Below are 22,504 nucleotides of genomic sequence, written 5' to 3'. Positions count from 1 at the left end.
ACAATTTACATTTACACCAAGCCTATAAACCTGTACGTTTTTGAAATGTGAGAGGAATCCAGAGATCCCGGAGAAAACCCACGCGGTCTTTAAGAGCCCTATCTAGCTCTCTCTTGAAAGCATCCAGAGAACCCGCCTCCACCGCCCTCTCAGGCAGAGAATTCCACAGACCCACAACTCTCTGTGAAAAAAAGTGTTTCCTCATCTCCGTTCTAAATGGCCGACACCTTATTCTTAAACTGTGGCCCCTGGTTCTGGACTCCCCCAACATCGAGAACATGTTTCCTACGTCTAGCGTGTCCAAATCCTTAGTAATCTTATATGTTTCAATAAGATCAAGAATGAATGAATAAGTTTATTGGCCAAGTATTCACATACAAGGAATTTGCCTTGGTGCTCCGCCCACAGATGACAACATGACACACAGTGACAGTTAGGAATGACACATGATGTAAACTAAACTAGTGTAATTTTCCCGTCCTCTCTCGCCTGTTCTGTCCCAAATGCCTGTATGTGTGGGGTGGCTCAGTGCATGTTTGTCTTTCTCTCTTCCAGATACTTCACGACTTTCACAAACTATGCTGTTCTCAGTGGCTTCGAGCACATTGCCAAACAAACCAGGTATGTCAGAGACGGGAGAGGGCCACGCCTCACAACGACCTGTTTCTCTCGAACTAAAACTAAACACAGTAGAGATAACTCAGCGGGTCGGGCAGCATCTGTGGAGAACATGGATAGGTGACGTTTCACAGAGTGCTGGAGTATCTCAGCGGGTCAGGCAGCATCTGTGGAGAACATGGATAGGTGACGTTTCACAGAGTGCTGGAGTAACTCAGCGGGTGCAGCAGCATCTATGGAGCTAAGGAAATAGGCAACGTTTCGGGCCGAAACCCTTCCGGGTTTCAGCCCGAAACGTTGCCTATTTCCAGAAGGGTTTCGGCCCGAAACATTGCCTATTTCCTTAGCTCCACAGATGCTGCTGCACCATAACTCAGTGGGTCAAGCAGCATCTGTGGAGAACATGGATAGGTGACGTTTCACAGAGTGCTGGAGTAACTCAGCGGGTCAGGCAGCATCTGTGGAGAACATGGATAGGTGACGTTTCACAGAGTGCTGGAGTAACTCAGCGGGTCAGGCAGCATCTGTGGAGAACATGGATAGGTGACGTTTCACAGAGTAATTGTCCCTAGTGTGTGCAGGACTGTGTTAGTGTGTCTCGAAACCAAATTAAGATGACAACATCAACATGACAATTACGCAGCCTCTCTCTGTATCGCCATGTTGAGTTGCTCCATAATCGGACTGGGGTGAAGTTGATTTTCCTGTTTGGCCCAGTCTCCAGTGTAAGGTGAAGGGAGGGGCTCCACTCGTGGAGAATGTTCACATCCCGTTTTGCCGGGACCTGCGAGCTGCAACAAGTGTGGACAGGAGCAGCACCCTACATAGCCAGAGGGCGGTGAATCTGTGGAATTCTCGCTGCCACTGCCACATCCCTCCAGAGATGCTGCCTGCCCCGCTGAGTTACTCCAGCATTGTGTGAAAAATAGTGTCCGATCCATGTCCTTGTCCAAGTGTCTATGATCACCCTAGTTATCCCACTATTTAATTACACATTCGGGAACTCGCGACCCTCTGTGCAACAAAATACTTGCCCCGCACGTCTCCATTTTAACTTTGACCCTCTCAACTTAAAGCTATTCTCTCTCGTCTTTGACACTTCCTGCCAGGTGGAAACTTCCAGACTGTCCGACCGATCTATGCCTCTCATAATTGTATGACTGGGCTTGGATGGACATGCAGGAGGATGGAGGGATATGGATCATTGCAGGAAGAGGAGACTAGTTTAGTTTGGCATCATGCTAGGCAATAGACAACAGGTGCAGGAGTAGGCCATTCGGCCCTTCTAGCCAGCATCGCCATTCACTGTGATCATGGCTGATCATCCACAATCAGTACCCCGTTCCTGCCTTCTCCCCATATCCCCTGATTCCGCTATCTTTAAGAGCCCTATCTAACTCTCTCTTGAAAACATCCAGTGAATCGCCCTCCACCGCTTTCTGAGGCAGAGAATTCCACAGACTCACAACTCTCTGTGTGAAAAAGTGTTTCCACGTCTCTGCTCTAAATGGCTTACCCCTTATTCTTAAACTGTGGCCCCTGGTTCTGTTCTATCAGGTCTCCCCTCAACCTCCGGCACTCCAGAGAAAAAAAAGCCTGAAGAAGGGTCTCGACCCGAAACGTCGCCCATTCCTTCTCTCCAGAGATGCTGCCTGTCCTGCTGAGTTACTCCAGCATTCTGTGTCTCAAATAGTCTGATTGTTATAGAGAAGGCAAAAAGGGAGTTCCTCATGAACACTCAATGCCATACTATTGGAGCAATGTTGGCATGTGGGACTAGTGTAGATGGGCTACCTTGGTCGGCATGGACAGGTTGGGCTGAAGGGCCTGTTTCCATGCTGTATGACTCTATGCCCCCACGAGCTGGACTCTGTTGTCAAGCTGGAAAGAGTACAGAGAAGATTTACAAGCATGTTGCCAGGGCTAGAGGGTCTGAGCTATAGGGGAGGGTGAGTATTCCTTGGAGCGCAGGAGGATGAGGGGGAATCTTATAGAGGTGTATAAAATCATGAGAGGAATAGATCGGGTAGATGCACAGAGTCTCTTGCCCAGAGTAGGGGAATCGAGGACCAGAGGACATAGGTTCAAGGTGAAGGGGAAAAGATTTAATAGGAATCTGAGGGGTAACTTTTCCACACAGAGGGTGGTGGGTGTATGGAACGAGCTGCCAGAGGAGGTAGTTGAGGCTGGGACTATCCCAACGTTTAAGAAACAGTGAATGGCTGTGCTGGCTCGAAGGGTCGAATGGCCTACTCCTGCACCTAGTGCCTATTACGCAGGTACCATTTCACCATTTAAGAAGCAATTAGACAGGTACATGGATAGGACAGGTTTAGAGGGATATGGACCAAGTCAAGTCAAGTTAAATCACTTTTATTTCTACAGCACATTTAAAAAACAACTCTCGTTGGCCAAAGTGCTTGACATTGATGGAGGTACTAATGTTATACAACAGTGGTTCATAGATTAAGTACATACATAAATACATACATGTAGCCCTCCCTCAGAGGACGTCAAGAAAGGCTTGAGAGTAAAGATGAGTTTTAAGTCTCGACTTAAAGGAGTCGATGGAGGGGCGAAGTTCTGGGGGAAGAGGGATGCTGTTCCACAGTCTAGGAGCTGCAACCGCAAAGGCACGGTCGCCCCTAGAGCTTATGCCTAGACCGCGGGATGTTTGGCCGATCTGAGGGACCTGGAGGTGGTGTGGTGGGTGACTTTTAATATAATAATAATAATAATAATAATAATAATAATATATCTTTTATTGTCATTGCACGTCAGTGCAACGAGATTTAGTGTGCAGCTCCACTGATGTACAAGAAAGGTAAATAAATACAATACATAAATAAGCAAGCTGAATTGATTGACGTGACCATCTGAGGGAGACTGTCCAAAGGGAGTGGGTGGGGGGGGCACTCATTAGGGCCGGTTCAGAGCCGCTATAGCTCTTGGGATAAAACTGTTCCTGAATCTAGAGGTTCGGGCGTAGAAGGCCTTGTAACGTCTGCCGGAGGAAAGTAGTTGAAACAGACCGTGGCAGGGGTGTGATGAGTCCCTATGGATGCTGAGGGCCTTCCTGAGGCACCGCGTGTGGTAGATGCCCTCCAAGGCTGGTAGCTCTGTCCCGATGATCCGCTGCGCTCTGTTGACGACGCGCTGAAGAGCTCTCCTCTCCGCCTCCGTGCAGCTGAGATACCACACAGAGATGCCATACGTTAGTATGCTCTCTGTGGTGCAGCGGTAGAACGTTGTCAGCAGCTGTTGGGGCAGACCAGTCTTTTTTAATGTCCTCAGGAAGAACAGTCGTTGCTGTGCCTTCCTGACCAGCGCGGCGGTGTTGGTGGACCATGTGAGGTCTTCTGAAATGTGAGTGCCCAGAAACTTAAAGCTGGACACTCTCTCCACACTTTCCCCGTAAATGGAGATTGGGGCGTATTCTCCAGAATGGGACCTCCTGAATGTGGGTGAGAGCAAGAGGCTTTGTAGACATAAAGAAGGATCTTGAAATTTATTCAGACCAAGCGCAGGCAGGTGAGACTAGTGTAGCTGGGACATTGTTGGCCGGTGTGGGCGAGTTGGTCCGAAGGGCCTGTTTCCACACTGTATCACTCTGTGACTGATGTAGAACCCTGAAATTGCTGGTAAACTTTGTACTGAAAATTCAGCGATTCGTGAACATGCCAATGTTGTCGCCTTCTAATGATGTAACGATTATTGCAGTGACCATTGGAAGAGGAACAAGAACACTCTGAAACATTACCACAAGGATTCATCTTCCATTTCTATGAGCTTGCACCGTATCCTCCACGAGCCCGTGCGTTTTCAGGTGCAGAAGTACATTGATATCCTCAGGAAACTCAGCTGGGGCTTGGAAAAGGTCAGTTCACTGAGCGCCATTTCAGTTCAGCTCAGTTCTATTTGTCATATGTGGGTTAACACAGGGTCAACGGTACAATGAAATGTGTTAGACAAGACAACAGGTCACCTCAGCAATGATATTACAAGGATAAAAATAAGTAAGTAAGTTTATTGGCCAAGTATTCACATACAAGGAATTTGCCTTGGTGCTCCGCCCACAAGTAACAACATGACATACAGTGACAGTTACCAATGACTCAGAAAACACTAAACATTAATAATTATAAAACATTAATGATAAAACACCATTGGTCAAGCATGTGAACCAACAAAATACCAGATCAAAGGGAGGATACAGATCTTTGGCTGTTGAGTAGAGCAACTACTCGTGGATAAAAAACTGTTTTTATGTCTGGCTGTGGCAGCTTTGACAGTCCGGAGTCGCCTTCCAGAGGGAAGTGATTCAAAGAGTTTGTGGCCAGGGTGAGAGGGGTCAGAGATGATCTTGCCCGCTCGCTTCCTGGCCCTTGCAGTGTACAGTTCATCAATGGAGGGAAGGTTGCAGCCTTAAGATTAAAAAAAGATAAGATAAAAGTGACATTGGTCGATAAAAGACAATAATAAATAAAAAATAAAATAATAAACATATATGATGTGTTTATGAGTTCAATAGACAATAGACAATAGGTGCAGGAGTAGGCCATTCGGCCCTTTGAGCCAGCACAGCCATTCAATGTGATCATGGCTGATCATCCACAATCTGTACCCGTTCCTGCCTTCTACCCACATCCCCTGACTACGCTATCTTTAAGAGCCCTATCTAGCTCTCACTTGAAAGTATCCAGAAAACCGGCCTCCACCGCCCTCTGAGGCAGAGAATTCCTCACACTCACCACTCTCTGTGAGAAATGATGTGTTTATGAGTTTCAACTTACAAACTCGATGACCATGTAACACAATCAACTGCAGATGCTGGTCCATACCTAAGAGAGATACGTAAGCTCATAGGTTCATTAGTGATGGGAGCAGAATTAGGCCATTCGGCCCATCCTGTCTACCACGCCATTCAATCATGGCTGATCTATCTCTCCCTCCAAACCCCATTCTGCCTTCTGCCCATAACCCCTGACACCCGCACTAATCGAGAATCTGTCTTCTTCTTCTTTCGTGTGGCGTGCACAGCCTAAAGTTGTTCTATTTGATCTTCCGTTTGTGCACGTCTCAAGAATCTGTCAATCTCTGCTTTAAAAATAGGTGACGTTTCACAGAGTGCTGGAGTAACTCAGCGGGTCAGGCAGCATAGAAACATAGAAACATAGAAAATAGGTGCAGGAGTAGGCCATTCGGCCCTTCGAGCCTGCACCGCCATTCAATATGATCATGGCTGATCATCCAACTCAGTATCCCATCCCTGCCTTCTCTCCATACCCCCTGATCCCTTTAGCCACAAGGGCCACATCTAACTCCCTCTTAAATATAGCCAATGAACTGGCCTCAACTACCTTCTGTGGCAGAGAATTCCACAGATTCACCACTCTCTGTGTAAAAAAAGATTTTCTCATCTCGGTCCTAAAATACTTCCCTCTTATCCTTAAACTGTGACCCCTAGTTCTGGACTTCCCCAACATCGGGAATAAACTTCCTGCATCTAGCATGTCCAACCCCTTAAGAATTTTGTAAGTTTCTATAAGATCCCCCCTCAATCTTCTGAATTCTAGCGAGTACAAGCCGAGTCTATCCAGTCTTTCTTTATATGAAAGTCCTGCCATCCCAGGAATCAGTCTGGTGAACCTTCTCTGTACTCCCTCTATGGCAAGAATGTCTTTCCTCAGATTAGGAGACCAAAACTGTACGCAATACTCCAGGTGTGGTCTCACCAAGACCCTGTACAACTGCAGTAGAACCTCCCTGCTCTTATACTCAAATCCTTTTGCTATGAATGCTAACATACCATTTGCTTTCTTCACTGCCTGCTGCACCTGCATTCCTACTTTCAATGACTGATGTACCATGACACCCAGGTCTCGTTGCATCTCCCCTTTTCCTAATCGGCCACCATTCAGATAATAGTCTACTTTCCTGTTTTTGCCACCAAAGTGGATAACCTCACATTTATCCACATTATACTGCATCTGCCATGCATTTGGCCACTCACCCAACCTATCCAAGTCACCTTGCAGCCTCCTAGCATCCTCCTCACAGCTAACACTGCCCCCCAGCTTCGTGTCATCCGCAAATTTGGAGATGTTGCATTCAATTCCCTCATCCAGATCATTAATATATATTGTAAATAGCTGGGGTCCCAGCACTGAGCCTTGCGGTACCCCACTAGTCACTGCCTGCCATTGTGAAAAGGACCCGTTTACTCCTACTCTTTGCTTCCTGTCTGCCAGCCAGTTCTCTATCCACATGAATACTGAACCCCCAATACCGTGTGCTTTAAGTTTGTATACTAATCTCTTATGTGGGACCTTGTCGAAAGCCGTCTGAAAGTCCAGATATAACACATCCACTGGTTCTCCCTTATCCACTCTACTAGTTACATCCTCGAAAAATTCTATAAGATTCGTCAGACATGATTTAGCTTTCATAAATCCATGCTGACTTTGTCCTATGAATTCACCGCTTTCCAAATGTGCTGCTATCCCATCTTTAATAACTGACCCTAGCAGTTTCCCCACTACCGATATTAGACTAACTGGTCTGTAATTCCCCATTTTCTCTCTCCCTCCCTTTTTAAAAAGTGGGGTTACATTAGCTACCGTCCAGTCCTCTCAAGCCTAACTACTCCAGAATCTAAAGAGTTTTGAAAAATTATCACTAATGCATCCACTATTTCTGCGGCTACTTCCTTAAGTACTCTGGGATGCAACTTTTCTGGCCCTGGGGATTTATCGGCCTTTAATCCATTCAATTTACCTAACACCACTTCCCGGCTAACCTGGATTTCACTCAGTTCCTCCATCTCATTTAACCCCCGGTCCCTTGCTATTTCCGGCAGATTATTTATGTCTTCCTTAGTGAAGACAGAACCAAAGTAGTTATTCAATTGGTCTGCCATGTCCTCGTTCCCCATGATCAATTCGCCTGTTTCTGACTGCAAGGGACCTACATTTGTTTTAACTAATCTTTTCCTCTTCACATATCTATAAGAGCTTTTGCAGTCAGTTTTTATGTTCCCTGACAGTTTTCTTTCATAATCTATTTTCCCTTTCCTAATTAAGCCTTTTGTCCTCCTCTGCTGGACTCTGAATTTCTCCCAGTCCTCTGGTAGGCTGCTTGTTCTAGCTAATTTGTACGCTTCATCTTTTGTTTTGATACTGTCCCTGATTTCCCTTGTTATCCACGGATGCACTACCTTCCCTGATTTATTCTTTTGCCAAACTGGGATGAACACTTGTTGTAGTTCATCCATGCAGTTTTTAAATGCCTTCCAATGCATATCTACCGTCAACCCTGTAAGAATCATTTGCCAGTCTATCTTGGCCAATTCACGTCTCATACCCTCAAAGTCACCTTTCTTTAAGTTCAGGACCTTTGTTTCTGAATTAACAATGTCACTCTCCATCCTAATGAAGACCATATTATGGTCACAAATGTACCTTCAGCTGCTGCACCCGCTGAGTTTCTCCAGCTTTTTTGTGTACCTTCGATTTTCCAGCATTTGCAGTTCCTTCTTGAACATATTATGGTTACTCTTGCCCAAGGGGCCACGCACAACAAGACTGCTAACTAACCCTTCCTCATTACTCAATACCCAGTCTAGAATAGCCTGCTCTCTCGTTGGTTCCTCTACATGTTGGTTTAGATAACTATCCCACATACATTCCAAGAAATCCTCTTCCTCAGCACCCTTGCCAATTTGATTCACCCAATCTACATGTAGATTGAAGTCACCCATTATAACTGTTTTGCCTTTGTTGCACGCATTTCTAATTTCCTGTTTGATGCCATCCCCAACTCCACTACTACTGTTAGGTGGCCTGTACACAACTCCCACTAGCGTTTTCTGCCCCTTAGTGTTTCGCAGCTCTACCCATATCGATTCCACATCCTCCAAGCTAATGTCCTTCCTTTCTATTGCGTTAATCTATAGCATCTGTGGAGAACATGGATAGGTGACGTTTCACAGAGTGCTGGAGTAACTCAGTTGGACAGGCACCATCTGTGGTGAACATGGATAGGTGACGTTTCGAGTTTAAGATTCATAGAAACATAGAATAGTTCTATGTTTTCCTAAGACTCTTTAGACTCGAAATGTTGCCTAACCAAGTTCACAACCTATATCATAAGAAGGGTCTTGACCTGAAACATCTCCCATTCCTTCTCTCCAGAGATGCTGCCTGACCCGCTGAGTTAGTCCAGCATCTTGTGTCTGCCATGATATATTAATAGGCATGAACATTGGACAGTACACCACAGGAACTGGCCCTTCGGCCCACAATGTCTGTGCCAAACCTGTTGCCAAGATCTGCATTTAATTCATATCCCTGTCCAAACTCTCCCTGTAGCTAACATCCCCTGATCCAGGCATCGTTCTGGTGAACCCCCTCTACACCCTCCCCAAAGCCTCCACATCCTTCCTGTAAACCAGGGGTCGGCAAGCTACGGCCCCCGGGCCGAATGCGGCCCGTCACCCAAAACAAAACGGCCCGCAGACTTCCGTCATCTCCGGTACCTCCCGGGCCTGAGGCGCGGTGACGCAAGGAGGACTGCGCTGGCGGCCACAATGGCTGATCGGGGCCGAGCGGTGAGCTGTGGATGTACCGCATCCTACGCAAAGCCGCCGGCACGGCCGCGCACGCACACTGTCGGGATCGGGGTTGTCAATGGGCCGGGGACGAGTGAATGTGAGTATTTGAGCCACCGCCTTCAGGACAGAGCCAAGGCAATGGCCCGTAGGTACACCATATTGGTGAGCGCCCGTAACTAGGGATGCCATGTTGGTGAGGGCCCGTACCTAGTGGCTCCATGTTGGGGAGCGCCCGTAACTAGGGACGCCATGTTGGTGAGCGCCCATAACTAGGGACGCCATGTTGGTAAGCGCCCGTAACTAAGGACTCCATGTTGGTAAGCACCCGGAACTAGGGGCGCCATGTTGGTAAGCGCCCGTAACTAGGGACGCCATGTTGGTGAGCGCCCGTAACTAGGGACGCCATGTTGGTGAGCGCCCGTAACTAGGGACGCCATGTTGGTGCGCGCCCGTAACTAGGGACGCCATGTTGGTGAGCGCCCGTAACTAGGGACGCCATGTTGCTGAGCGCCCGTAACTAGGGGCCAGTGCTCCGGGTGGCGTCCACGAAGGGGTGGGATCTATGTGAACACATGATAGTTGTGGCCCGTCATCCACTGGTGTCCTGGCCCCTATGCAGAACAAGGTTGCCCACCCCTGCTGCAAATGGGGTGACCAGACCTGCACAAAATATTCCAACCAAAGTCCACTAAACCTGCATCATGCATCCCAGACCTGACCTACAAAAGCATGCATACCACACGCCTTCTGAAGAAGGGTTTCGGCCCGAAACGTTGCCTATTTCCTTTGCTCCAGAGATGCTGCTGCACCCGCTGAGTTTCTCCAGCATTTTTGTCTACCTTCAATTTTCCAGCATCTGCAGTTCCTTCTTAAACGCCTTCTGTAATACTCTAGCTACTTGTGCAGGCACTTTGATGGAGTTACAGATTTGGACTCCAAGATTCCTCTAAACTTAGTCGAATAGCTATACAGCACGGAAACAGGCCCTTCGGCCCAACTCATCCATGTCGACCAGGTGGGCTACCTGAGAAATCTCCATTTGCCTGCGTTGGCAAACAGGCCCTTCGGCCCACCGAGTCCACACTGACCAGTGGTCACCCGTACACTAGTTCTATCCTGCACACACAAAGGGAAATATACACAGACCAATTAACCTACAAACCTGCACGTCTTTGGAGTGTGGGAGGAAACCGGAGCACCCGGAGAAAACCCACGCAGGTCACAGGGAGAATGTACAGACAGCACCCGTATTCAGGATGGAACATGTTCCCGATGTTGGGGGAGCCCAGAACCAGGGGCCACAGTTTAAGAAAAAGGGGTAAGCCATTTAGAACGGAGACGAGGAAACACTTTTTTCTCACAGAGAGTTGTGAGTCTGTGGAATTATCTGCCTCAGAGGGCGGTGGAGGCAGGTTCTCTGGATACTTTCAAGAGAAAGCTAGATAGAGCTCTTAAATATAGCGGAGCCAGGGGATATGGGGAGAAGGCAGGAACAGGGTACTGATTGGGGATGATCAGCCACTATCACATTGAAAGGCGGTGCTGGCTCGAAGGGCCGAATGGCCTACTCCTGCACCTATTATCTATTGTCTATTGGAACGCGGGTCTCTGGCAGAGTGAGTGAGGCAGCAACTCTACCGCTGCGCCACCGTGCCGCCCCAAACATTCAGTTCAAGTGTTTAGGATTCCTCGTCTCTATCATCTGCAGAACCCGGAGGTCAAACCTATCGCAGAAGCGCTGGTGACTTTCATCGATCTCGACAAGTGGATCCAGCAGTCTCTGGATGTGGCGACCTCCACCAAAACTCTCTGGAGCTCACTCGGAAGCAAACTAACTGTGAGTAGCAGACACACTCTGTTCAACATTATCAATGTCGTTGTCAACTCTGTATTTGTTTAGCTCATCTTTGTCCCGTGTACCGAGGTACAGTGAAAAGCTATTGTGCGTGCTATCCAGTCAGCGGAAAGACAATACATGATTACAATCGAGGCGTCCACAGTGTACAGATACATGATAAGGGAATAATGTTTAGAGCAAGGTACAGTCCGATTAAAGACATTACAATATGCTTTCCAGCGAATTACCAACACGTTTAAAATATTATGTGTAAGAAGGAACTATAAGGAAGATAGACCAAGTGCTGGAGTAACTCAGCGGTTCAGGCAGCATCTGTGGAGAACATGGATAGGTGACGTTTCACAGAGTGCTGGAGTAACTCAGCGGGTCAGGCAGCATCTGTGGAGAACATGGATAGGTGACGTCTCACAGAGTGCTGGAGTAACTCAGCAGGTCAGGCAGCATCTGTGGAGAACATGGATAGGTGACGTTTCACAGAGTGCTGGAGTAACTCAGCGGGTCAGGCAGCATCTGTGGAGAACATGGATAGGTGACGTTTCACAGAGTGCTGGAGTAACTCAGCGGGTCAGGCAGCATCTGTGGAGAACATGGATAGGTGACATTTCACAGAGAGCTGGAGTAACTCAGCGGGTCAGGCAGCATCTCTTGAGATAAGGGATAGGTGTCGAGACACTTCCTCTGAGCATCTATAGTAAAGATGAAGGAACGGGGACCTGACCCACTGAATTACTCCTGCTTTTTGTGTCTATCCTTTAAACTTAGTTTTGTTTATTGTCACGTGTACCGAGGTACAGTGAAAAGCTTTTTGTTGCACGCTAACCAGTCAGTGTAAAGACAATACACGATTACAATCGAGCCGTCCACAGTGTACAGATACATCATTAAGGGAATAACGTTTAGTGCAAGGCAAAGTCCGATTAAAGATAGTTTGAGGGTCACCAATGAGGTAGATAGTAGTTCAGGACCGCTCTCTGGTTGGGGTAGGATGGTTCAGTTGCCTGATAACAGCTGGGAAGAAACTGTCCCTGAATCTGGAGGTGTGCGTTTTTACACTTCTGTACCTCTTGCCTGATGGGAGAGGGGGGAAGAGGGAGTGGCCGGGGTGCGACTGGTCCTTGATGATGCTGCTGGCCTTGCCGAGGCAGCGTGAGGTGTAGATGGAGTTAACGGAAGGGAGGTTGGTTTGTGTGATGGTCTGGGCCATGTTTACAGGCAAAGGGTCCTGATCCGAAATGTCACACAGAGAGTGGTGAGTCTGTGGAATTCTCTGCCTCAGAGGGCGGTGGAGGCCGGTTCTCTGGATACTTCCAAGAGAGAGCTAGATAGGGCTCTTGAAGATAGCGGAGTCTGGGGACATGGGGGAGAAGGGAGGAACGGGGTACTGATTGGGGATGATCAGCCATGATCACATTGAATGGCGGTGCTGGCTCGAAGGGCTGAATGGCCTACTCCTGCACCTATTGTCTATTGTCTATTGTCACCCAACCATGTTCATGTTCATAGGTTATCGGGGCAGAAGGAGGTCATTTGGCCCATGGAGTTCACTGTGTGTCTACATGATGTGTGAGGGGGGGGGGGGGGGGGGGAGGGGGAGACTGGGCTACCTTAAATCAGGAACCAGAAGTGCCACATGACTACTTTAGCGTCGCAACAGACACCAGCCCGTCTTTCTCACTTCCCAATCTCTGTGCAGCCAGCTTACCCCATTGCTGTAACTGGTTAATAATGCAAATCATGCTTCACAAAGTTATTTTCTCCCTCAGTCATAAGATCATGCAATCTCAGGAGTCACAGAGTCATAGGGTGATACAGCGTGGAAACAGGCCCTGCAGCCCAACTTGCCCACACCGGCCAACAATGTCCCAGCTACACTAGTCCCACCTGCCGGCGTTTGGTCCATAGCCCTCCAAGTATAAGGAATAAAGTGGACGAGCTTGAGGCTCAGTTAGAAATTGGCAAGTATGATGTTGTGGGAATTACTGAGACATGGCTGCAAGAGGGCCAGGGCTGGGAACTGAATATTCAGGGGTATACCTCCTATCGAAAAGACAGACAGGTGGGCAGAGTGGGTGGGGTAGCTCCATTGGTGAGGAATGAAATTCAGTCCCTTGCGAGGGGTGACATTGAAACAGGAGATGTGGAGTCAGTATGGATAGAACTAAGGAATTGTAAGGGTAAAAAGACCCTAATGGGACTAATCTACAGGCCCCCAAACAGTAGCCTGGACATAGGGCGCAAGTTGAATCAGGAGTTAAAATTGGCATGTAGTATAGGTAATGCTGTGGTTGTTATGGGAGATTTCAACATGCAGGTAGACTGGGAAAATCAGGTTGGTACTGGACCCCAAGAAAGGGACTTTGTAGAGTGCCTTCGTGATGGATTCTTAGAGCAGCTTGTATTGGAGCCTACCAGGGAGAAGGCAATTCTGGATTTAGTGTTGTGTAATGAACCGGATTTGATAAAGCATCTCGAGGTTAATGAGCCATTAGGAGGTAGTGACCATAACATGGTCAGGTTTAATCTACAATTGGAGAGGGAGAAGGGTAGATCGGAGGTGTCAGTGTTGCAGTTGAATAAAGGGGACTATGGGGCCATGAAGGAGGAGCTGGCCAAAGTTGACTGCAAAGATACACTAGCAGGGATGACAGTGGAACAACAATGGCAGGTGTTTCTAGGAATAATACATAGAAACATAGAAACATAGAAAATAGGTGCAGGAGTAGGCCATTCGGCCCTTCGAGCCTGCACCGCCATTCAATATGATCATGGCTGATCATCCAACTCAGTATCCTGTACCTGCCTTCTCTCCATACCCCCTGATCCCTTTAGCCACAAGGGCCACATCTAACTCCTGCTTAAATATAGCCAATGAACTGGCCTCAACTACCTTCTGTGGCAGAGAATTCCAGAGATTCACCACTCTCTGTGTGAAAAATGTTTTTCTCATCTCGGTCCTAAAAGATTTATCCCTTATCCTTAAACTGTGACCCCTTGTTCTGGACTTCCCCAACATCGGGAACAATCTTCCTGCATCTAGCCTGTCCAACCCCTTAAGAATTTTGTAAGTTTCTGTGAGATACCCCCTCAATCTTTTAAATTCTAGCGAGTACAAGCCGAGTCTATCCAGTCTTTCTTCATATGAAAGTCCTGACATCCCAGGAATCAGTCTGGTGAACCTTCTCTGTACTCTCTCTATGGCAAGAATGTCTTTCCTCAGATTAGGAGACCAAAACTGTACGCAATACTCCAGGTGTGGTCTCACCAAGACCCTGTACAACTGCAGTAGAACCTCCCTGCTCCTATACTCAAATCCTTTTGCTATGAATGCTAACATACCATTCGCTTTCTTCACTGCCTGCTGCACCTGCATGCCTACTGAGGCCACGCGCCAACTCTCGGACACCTCCTCCTACTTACCCCTGGACCATGACCCCACTGACGAGCACCAGGCCACTATCTCCAGCACCATCACCGACTTCATCAACTCCCACGCCCTGCCCGACCGAGCCTCCAACCTCATCGTTCCCCAGCCCTGCACGGCCCGATTTTACCTTCTCCCAAAAATCCACAAACCTGACTGTCCCGATAGACCCATTGTCTCTGCCTGTTCGTGCCCCACCAAACTCATTTCCAAATACCTTGACTCCATCCTATCCCCCTTGGTTAAATCCCTCCCTACCTATGATCAAGGCACCTCAGACACTCTCCGTCGTCTCCGCTCATTCCATTCTCTAGGCCCTCACCCCCTCATCTTCACCATGGACGTCCAGTCACTCTTTACCTCCATCCCCCACCAGGATGGTCTCAAAGCTCTCCTGTTCTTCCTCGACCAGAGGAGCAACCTATACCCAGCCACTGACACTCTCCTCCGCCTAGCGGAGCTGGTCCTTATCCTCAATAACTTCACGTTCGACTCCTCCCATTTCCTCCAAATACAAGGCGTAGCTATGGGCACACGCATGGGCCCCAGCTATGCCTGCCTCTTTGTCGGGCATGTCGAACAATCCTTGTTCAATACGTACCAGGGCCCCATCCCCGACCTCTACCTCCGCTACATCGACGACTGCTTTGGGGCCACCTCCTGCACCCACACACAACTGACTGACTTCATCCACTTCATCACTAACTTCCATCCGGCACTCCAATACACCTGGACCATTTCCGACACTTCCCTACCATTCCTTGACCTCACTATCTCCATTGCAGGTGATAGACTTCTGACCGACATCCACTATAAACCCACTGACTCCCATGGCTATCTGGACTACACTTCTTCTCACCCTGCTTCCGATAAGGACTCCATCCCCTACTCCCAATTCCTCCGTCTACGCCGCATCTGCTCCCAGGATGAGGCGTTCCACACCAGGGCATCGGAAATGTCCTCGCTCTTCAGGGAACAGGGGTTCCCCTCCTCCACCATAGATGAGGCTCGCACCAGGGTCTCTTCCATACCCCGCAACACTGCTCTCTCTCCCCATCCCCCCACTCGCAACAAGGGCAGAGTCCCCCTAGTCCTCACCTTTCACCCTACTAGCCGTCACATACAACAAGTAATCCTCCGTCAGTTTCACCACCTCCAACGTGACCCCACCACTCGCCACATCTTCCCATCTCCCCCCATGTCTGCCTTCCGCAAAGACCGCTCCCTCCGCAACTCCCTTGTCAATTCTTCCCTTCCCTCCCGCACCACCCCCTCCCCGGGCACTTTCCGTTGCAACCGCAAGAAATGCAACACTTGTCCCTTTATCTCCCCCCTCGACTCCATTCAAGGTCCCAAGCAGTCGTTCCAGGTGCGACAGAGGTTTACCTGCACCTCCTCCAACCTCATCTACTGCATCCGCTGCTCTAGATGTCAGCTGATCTACATCGGTGAGACCAAGCGGAGGTTGGGCGATCGTTTCGCCGAACACCTCCGCTCGGTCCGCAATAACCTACCTGACCTCCCGGTGGCTCAGCACTTCAACTCCCCCTCCCACACCGAATCCGACCTCTCTGTCCTAGGTCTCTTCCATGGCCAGAGTTAGCAACATCGGAAATTGGAGGAACAGCACCACATATTCCGCTTGGGGAGTCTGCATCCTGCGGGCATGAACATTGAATTCTCCCAATTTTGTTAGTCCTTGCTGTCTCCTCCCTTTCCTCAGCCCTCCTGCTGTCTCCTCCCATCCCCCAGCCTTCGGGCTCCTCCTCCTTTTTCCTTTCTTCTCCCCGCCCCCCCACCCCCGATCAGTCTGAAGAAGGGTTTCGGCCCGAAACGTTGCCTATTTCCTTCGCTCCATAGATGCTGCTGCACCCGCTGAGTTTCTCCAGCTTTTTTGTGTACCTTCCTACTTTCAATGACTGGTGTACCATGACACCCAGGTCTCGTTGCATCTCCCCTTTTCCTAATCGGCCACCATTCAGATAATAGTCTACTTTCCTGTTTTTGCCACCAAAGTGGATAACCTCACATTTATACTGCATCTGCCATGCATTTGCCCACTCACCCAACCTATCCAAGTCAACTTGCAGCCTCCTAGCATCCTCCTCACAGCTAACACTGTCCCCCAGCTTCGTGTCATCCGCAAACTTGAAGATGTTGCATTCAATTCCCTCGTCCAAATTATTAATATATATTGTAAATAGCTGGGGTCCCAGCACTGAGCCTTGCGATACCCCACTAGTCATTGCCTGCCATTCTGAAAATGACCCGTTTACTCCTACTCTTTGCTTCCTGTCTGCCAGCCAGTTCTCTATCCACATCAATACTGAACCCCCAATACCGTGTGCTTTAAGTTTGTATACTAATCTCTTATGTGGGACCTTGTCGAAAGCTTTCTGAAAGTCCAGATATAACACATCCACTGGTTCTCCCTTATCCACTCTACTAGTTACATCCTCGAAAAATTCTATAAGATTCGTCAGACATGATTTACCTTTCATAAATCCATGCTGACTTTGTCCAATGATTTCACCACTTTCCAAATGTGCTGCTATCCCATCTTTAATAACTGACTCTAGCAGTTTCCCCACTACCGATGTTAGACTAACTGGTCTGTAATTCCCCGTTTTCTCTCTCCCTCCCTTTTTAAAAAGTGGGGTTACATTAGCTACCCTCCAATCCTCAGGAACTACAGAATCTAAAGAGTTTTGAAAAATTATCACTAATGCATCCACTATTTCTGCGGCTACTTCCTTAAGTACTCTGGGATGCAGCCTATCTGGCCCTGGGGATTTATCGGCCTTTAATCCATTCAATTTACCTAACACCACTTCCCGGCTAACCTGGATTTCACTCAGTTCCTCCATCTCATTTGACCCCCGGTCCCCTGCTATTTCTGGCAGATTATTTATGTCTTCCTTAGTGAAGACAGAACCAAAGTAGTTATTCAATTGTTCTGCCATGTTTCCCATGATCAATTCACCTGTTTCTGACTGCAAGGGACCTACATTTGTTTTAAATAATCTTTTTCTCTTCACATATCTATGAAAACTTTTGTAGTCAGTTTTTATGTTCCCTGCCAGTTTTTTTTCATAATCTATTTTCCCTTTCCTAATTAAGCCCTTTGTCCTCCTCTGCTGGACTCTGAATTTCTCCCAGTCCTCTGGTAGGCTGCTTTTTCTGGCTAATATGTATGCTTCATCTTTTGTTTTGATACTATCCCTGATTTCCCTTGTTATCCACGGATGCACTACCTTCCCTGATTTATTCTTTTGCCAAACTGGGATGAACAATTGTTGTAGTTCATCCATGCAATGTTTAAATGCCTTCCATTGCATATCCACCGTCAACCCTTTAAGAATCAATTGCCAGTCTATCTTGGCCAATTCACGTCTCATACCCTCAAAGTTACCTTTCTTTAAGTTCAGGACCCTTGTTTCTGAATTCAAAGGTTCAAAGGTTCAAAGATTATTTATTAGTCACATACACCTAGGTGTAGTGAAATGCTTCTTGCCAATGCAGCACATGAAGAAGGAATACAGACATAACATTAATAAGAGTTTTAAACATAAAGAACATCCCCCAACAATGGCTCCCACCATGAGGGAAGGCATAATGTCCAGTCCCCAACCCCAGTTCACCCATAGTCGGGCCTATTGAGGCCTCCACAGTTGCCTCTACGGAGGACCGATGTTCCTGGCCGTTCTCGCCGGGTGATGTTGCTCCGGCGTCGGGAGAATCCTCGCAGTGGCCTGGGAACCCTGGAACGGCCGCTTCCGTACTGGAGGCCGCGGCTTCCGAAGCCAACAAGGCCGCGCCGGTTGGAGCTCCACAACTGGCGATCTCGTTGCGAGATCCCAGGCTCCCGGTGTACAGTACAGCGCCGCTGCCCGCAGCTGGCCGCTCCTCAAACCCGCAGCTCCGCGATGTTGTTCCCGGCGGTCTCAGCTCACCGGAGCTCCAGCGCGGCGACCCAGGCAAGGCATCGCCCGCTCCACGATAGCGCTCCAGCGCTGTGCCGCTGCCGAAGCCGTGGTTCTGGGCAGTGCCCGACAGGAAACGCCGCTCCAGGCACGCTGGTAGGCCGCGAGGACGGGTCGAAGCTGCAGCCCGGAGAAAAGCTGCCTCTCCGACCAGGTAGGGACCCTGAAAGGTAGTTTCCCCCTTCCCACCCCCACCCCCCACATAAAAAAGTCTAGAACTCCAGAAACAAAAACACTTTAACTAACTAAAAATAAAAAAAAGATGAAAAGACAGACAGCTGCAGGCTGGGCAGCCGCGCACAGGTCAGCGCCCCCTGTTGAATTAACAATGTCACTCTCCATCCTAATGAAGAACTCAACCATATTTATGGTCACTCTTGCCCAAGGGGCCACGCACAACAAGACTGCTAACTAACCCTTCCTCATTACTCAATACCCAGTCTGGAATAGCCTGCTCTCTCGTTGGTTCCTCTACATGTTGGTTTAGAAAACTATCCCGCATACATTCCAAGAAATCCTCTTCCTCAGCACCCCTGCCAATTTGATTCACCCAATCTATATGTAGATTGAAGTCACCCATTATAACTGTTTTACCTTTGTTGCACACATTTCTAATTTCCTGTTTGATGCCATCCCCAACTCCACTACTACTGTTCGGTGGCCTGTACACACCTCCCACTAGCGTTTTCTGCCCCTTAGTGTTTCGCAGCTCTACCCATATCGATTCCACATCCTCCAAGCTAATGTCCTTCCTTTCTATTGCGTTAATCTCCTCTCTAACCAGCAACGCTACCCCACCTCCTTTTCCTTTCTGTCTATCCCTCCTGAATATTGAATATCCCTGGAAGGTACAGGATCGGTTCATTCCTAGGAGGAAGAAAGATTCCAAGGGGAGTGAGGGGCGGCCATGGCTGACAAGGGACCTCAGGGACAGTTTAAAAATAAAAGAGAAGAAGTACAACGTAGCAAAGATGAGCAGGAAGCAAGAGGATTGGGTAATGTTTAAAGAGCAACAGAAGATAACTAAAAATACATTACGGGGAGAAAAGATGAAGCTAGCCAAGAATATAAAGCAGGATAGTAAAAGCTTCTTTAGGTATGTGAAGAGGAAAAAATCAGTTAAGACCAAAGTTGGACCCTTGAAGACCGAAAAAGGTGAATTTATTATGGGGAACAAGGAAATGGCAGATGAATTGAACAGGTACTTTGGATCTGTCTTCACTAAGGAGGACACAAACAATCTCCCTGATGTACTAGTGGCCAGAGGATCTGGGGTGACGGAGGAACTGAAGGAAATCCACATTAGGCAGGAAATGGTGTTGGATAGACTGATGGGACTGAAGGCTGATAAATCCCCAGGGCCTGATGGTCTGCATCCCAGGGTACTTAAGGAAGTGGCTCTAGAAATCGTGGATGCATTGGTGATCATTTTCCAATGTTCTATAGACTCAGGATCAGTTCCTGGGGATTGGAGGGTAGCTAATGTCATCCCACTTTTTAAGAAAGCCGGGAGAGAGAAAACAGGGAATTATAGACCAGTCAGCCTGACATCGGTGGTGGGGAAGTTGCTGGAGTCAATTATAAAAGATGAGATAGCTGAACATTTGGATAGCAGTAACAGGATCGGTCCGAGTCAGCATGGAGTTACGAAGGGGAAATCATGCTTGACTAATCTTCTGGAATTGTTTGAGGATGTAACTAGGAAAATGGACAAGGGAGAGCCAGTGGATGTAGTGTACCTGGACTTTCATAAAGCATTTGATAAGGTCCCACATAGGAGATTAGTGGGCAAAATTAGGGCACGTGGTATTGGGGGTAGAGTGCTGACATGGATAGAGAAGTGGTTGGCAGACAGGAAACAAAGAGTAGGGATTAACGGGTCCCTTTCAGAATGGCAGGCAGTGACTAGTGGGGTACCACAAGGCTCGGTGCTGGGACCGCAGCTATTTACAATATACATCAATGATTTAGATGAAGGGATTCAAAGTAACATTAGCAAATTTGCAGATGACACAAAGCTGGGTGGCAGTGTGAACTGTGAGGAGGATGCTATGAGAATGCAGGGTGACTTGGACAGGTTGGGGGAGTGGGCAGATACATCTTTTATCCACTTTGGTATCAAAAACAGGAAGGCAGATGATTATCTAAATCAGAATCAGAATCAGAATCAGAACGCTTTATTGTCATTGCATGTGTCACATACAACAAGATTACTGTGTCTCTCCATTTAAAAGAACTTCAAACATTCACATACTCATACATTTTACACTCCCTCCCTCCCCAAACCCACCCATGGATTCACATTTACATAAATTAACACTGTCTCCCACCCCCCCTCCTTCCCCATAACCCGCTCCCGAGACAGAGTTCAGTTCCAAGATTGCTGATGGGTAAAAGCTGTTCTTGAGTCTGGCAGTGCGTGACTTTAGCGACCTATACCTTTTTCCTGAGGGCAGCAGTGTGAAAAGGTGGTGACAAGGATGTGTAATGTCTTTCACGATATTACAGGTCCTGCTGCGGCATCTGGAGTGGTAAATGTCCTCCAGTGGGGGCAGGGGAAGTCCAATGATACCCTGGGCAGTTTTTATCACCCTCTGGAGAGCTGCTCTGTCAGCTGCTGAACAGTTCCCAAACCAGGCAGTTATGCAGTAAGTCAGTATGCTTTCTACCAAACAGCAGTAGAAAGACCCCAGCAGTTTAGCGGACAGATGGGCCTTCCTCAGTGTTCTGAGGAAGTAAAGTCTCTGTTGCACCTTTTTTACAACCACAGCAGAGTTCACAGACCATTTAAGATCCTCACTGATGTTGATCCCCAGAAATTTAAAACTAGGCACCCCCTCCACCTCTTCGCCCCCTATCTCCAGTGGCCTGAGCTCCGCTCTATGTCGCCTGAAATCAGTGATGATCTCCTTTGTCTTTTTAGTGTTCAGAGAGAGATTGTTGTGAGCACACCACTCAGAAAGTCTGTGCACCTCCTCTCTGATGGATGGGATTTATATAGCGCCTTTCTAATACTCAAGGCGCTTTACATCGCATTATTCATTCACTCCTCAGTCACACTCGGTGGTGGTAAGCTACTTCTGTAGCCACAGCTGCCCTGGGGCAGACTGACGGAAGCGTGGCTGCCAATCTGCGCCTACGGCCCCTCCGACCACCACCAATCACTCACACACATTCACACACATTCACACACAGGCAAAGGTGGGTGAAGTGTCTTGCCCAAGGACACAACGACAGTATGCACACCAAGCGGGATTCGAACCGGCTACCTTCCGGTCGCCAGCCGAACACTTAGCCCATTGTGCCATCGGTCGTCTATAGGCGACCTCGTTCCCATTTGATATGAGTCCCACCACGGTTGTATCGTCCACAAATTTTATGATCCTATTTGCGGGGTGATGGGGCAAGCAGTCATGTGTGTATAGGGACGTAGCGTCAAGTTGGGAAAAGGGGAAGTACAACGGGATCTGGGGGTCCTTGTACATCAGTCAATGAAAGTAAGCATGCAGGTACAGCAGGCAGTCTTCTTCTTTTGGTGTCTTTGAAGCTGGTTGGTTATATGACAGTTTCCCATTCCTTTACACAGTCCTTTGCGTTTTTATTGAACACTGCAAGATCCTTTGGGCTGCACTGGTTGGGTAGTAGGGGGCAGACAAGGCAGTGCTGCGTTGTATGGTCCTCTTCTCCACATTCACAGGTGGTTTGGCCAGTTTCATAGCCCCATCTGGCCATGGCAGCAGGCAGTGAAGAAATCGAATGGCATGTTGGCCTTTATAACACGAGGAGTCGAGTTTAGGAGCAAAGAGGTCCTTCTGCAGTTGTACAGGGCCCTAGTGAGACCACACCTGGAGTATTGTGTGCAGTTTTGGTCCCCTAATTTGAGGAAGGACATTCTTGCTATTGAGGGGGTGCAGTGTAGGTTTACAAGGTTAATTCCCGGGATGGCGGGACTGTCGTATGCTGAGAGAATGAAGCAGCTGGGCTTGTACACTCTGGAATTTAGAAGGATGAGA

General features: G+C 48.2%; 1 protein-coding gene across 1 annotated transcript in view; it reads left to right on the top strand.

Annotated features, from left to right (window-relative positions):
- The window catches only part of als2cl (ALS2 C-terminal like), a 100,584-nt gene that overhangs the window by 20,865 nt on the left and 57,215 nt on the right, over positions 1 to 22,504 (top strand). The window contains exons 5-8 of the mRNA XM_033020423.1: positions 556 to 621; positions 4,339 to 4,495; positions 10,938 to 11,066; positions 17,937 to 17,942. Coding sequence (XP_032876314.1) covers positions 556 to 621; positions 4,339 to 4,495; positions 10,938 to 11,066; positions 17,937 to 17,942 — 358 coding nt within the window. The remainder of the gene's footprint in view (positions 1 to 555; positions 622 to 4,338; positions 4,496 to 10,937; positions 11,067 to 17,936; positions 17,943 to 22,504) is intronic.

Source organism: Amblyraja radiata, chromosome 4 (assembly GCF_010909765.2).
Source record: "Amblyraja radiata isolate CabotCenter1 chromosome 4, sAmbRad1.1.pri, whole genome shotgun sequence".
Taxonomy (NCBI): domain Eukaryota; kingdom Metazoa; phylum Chordata; class Chondrichthyes; order Rajiformes; family Rajidae; genus Amblyraja; species Amblyraja radiata.
The sequence above is the reverse complement of the archived record's forward strand: the minus strand, read 5'-3'. Positions and strand labels throughout refer to the sequence as shown.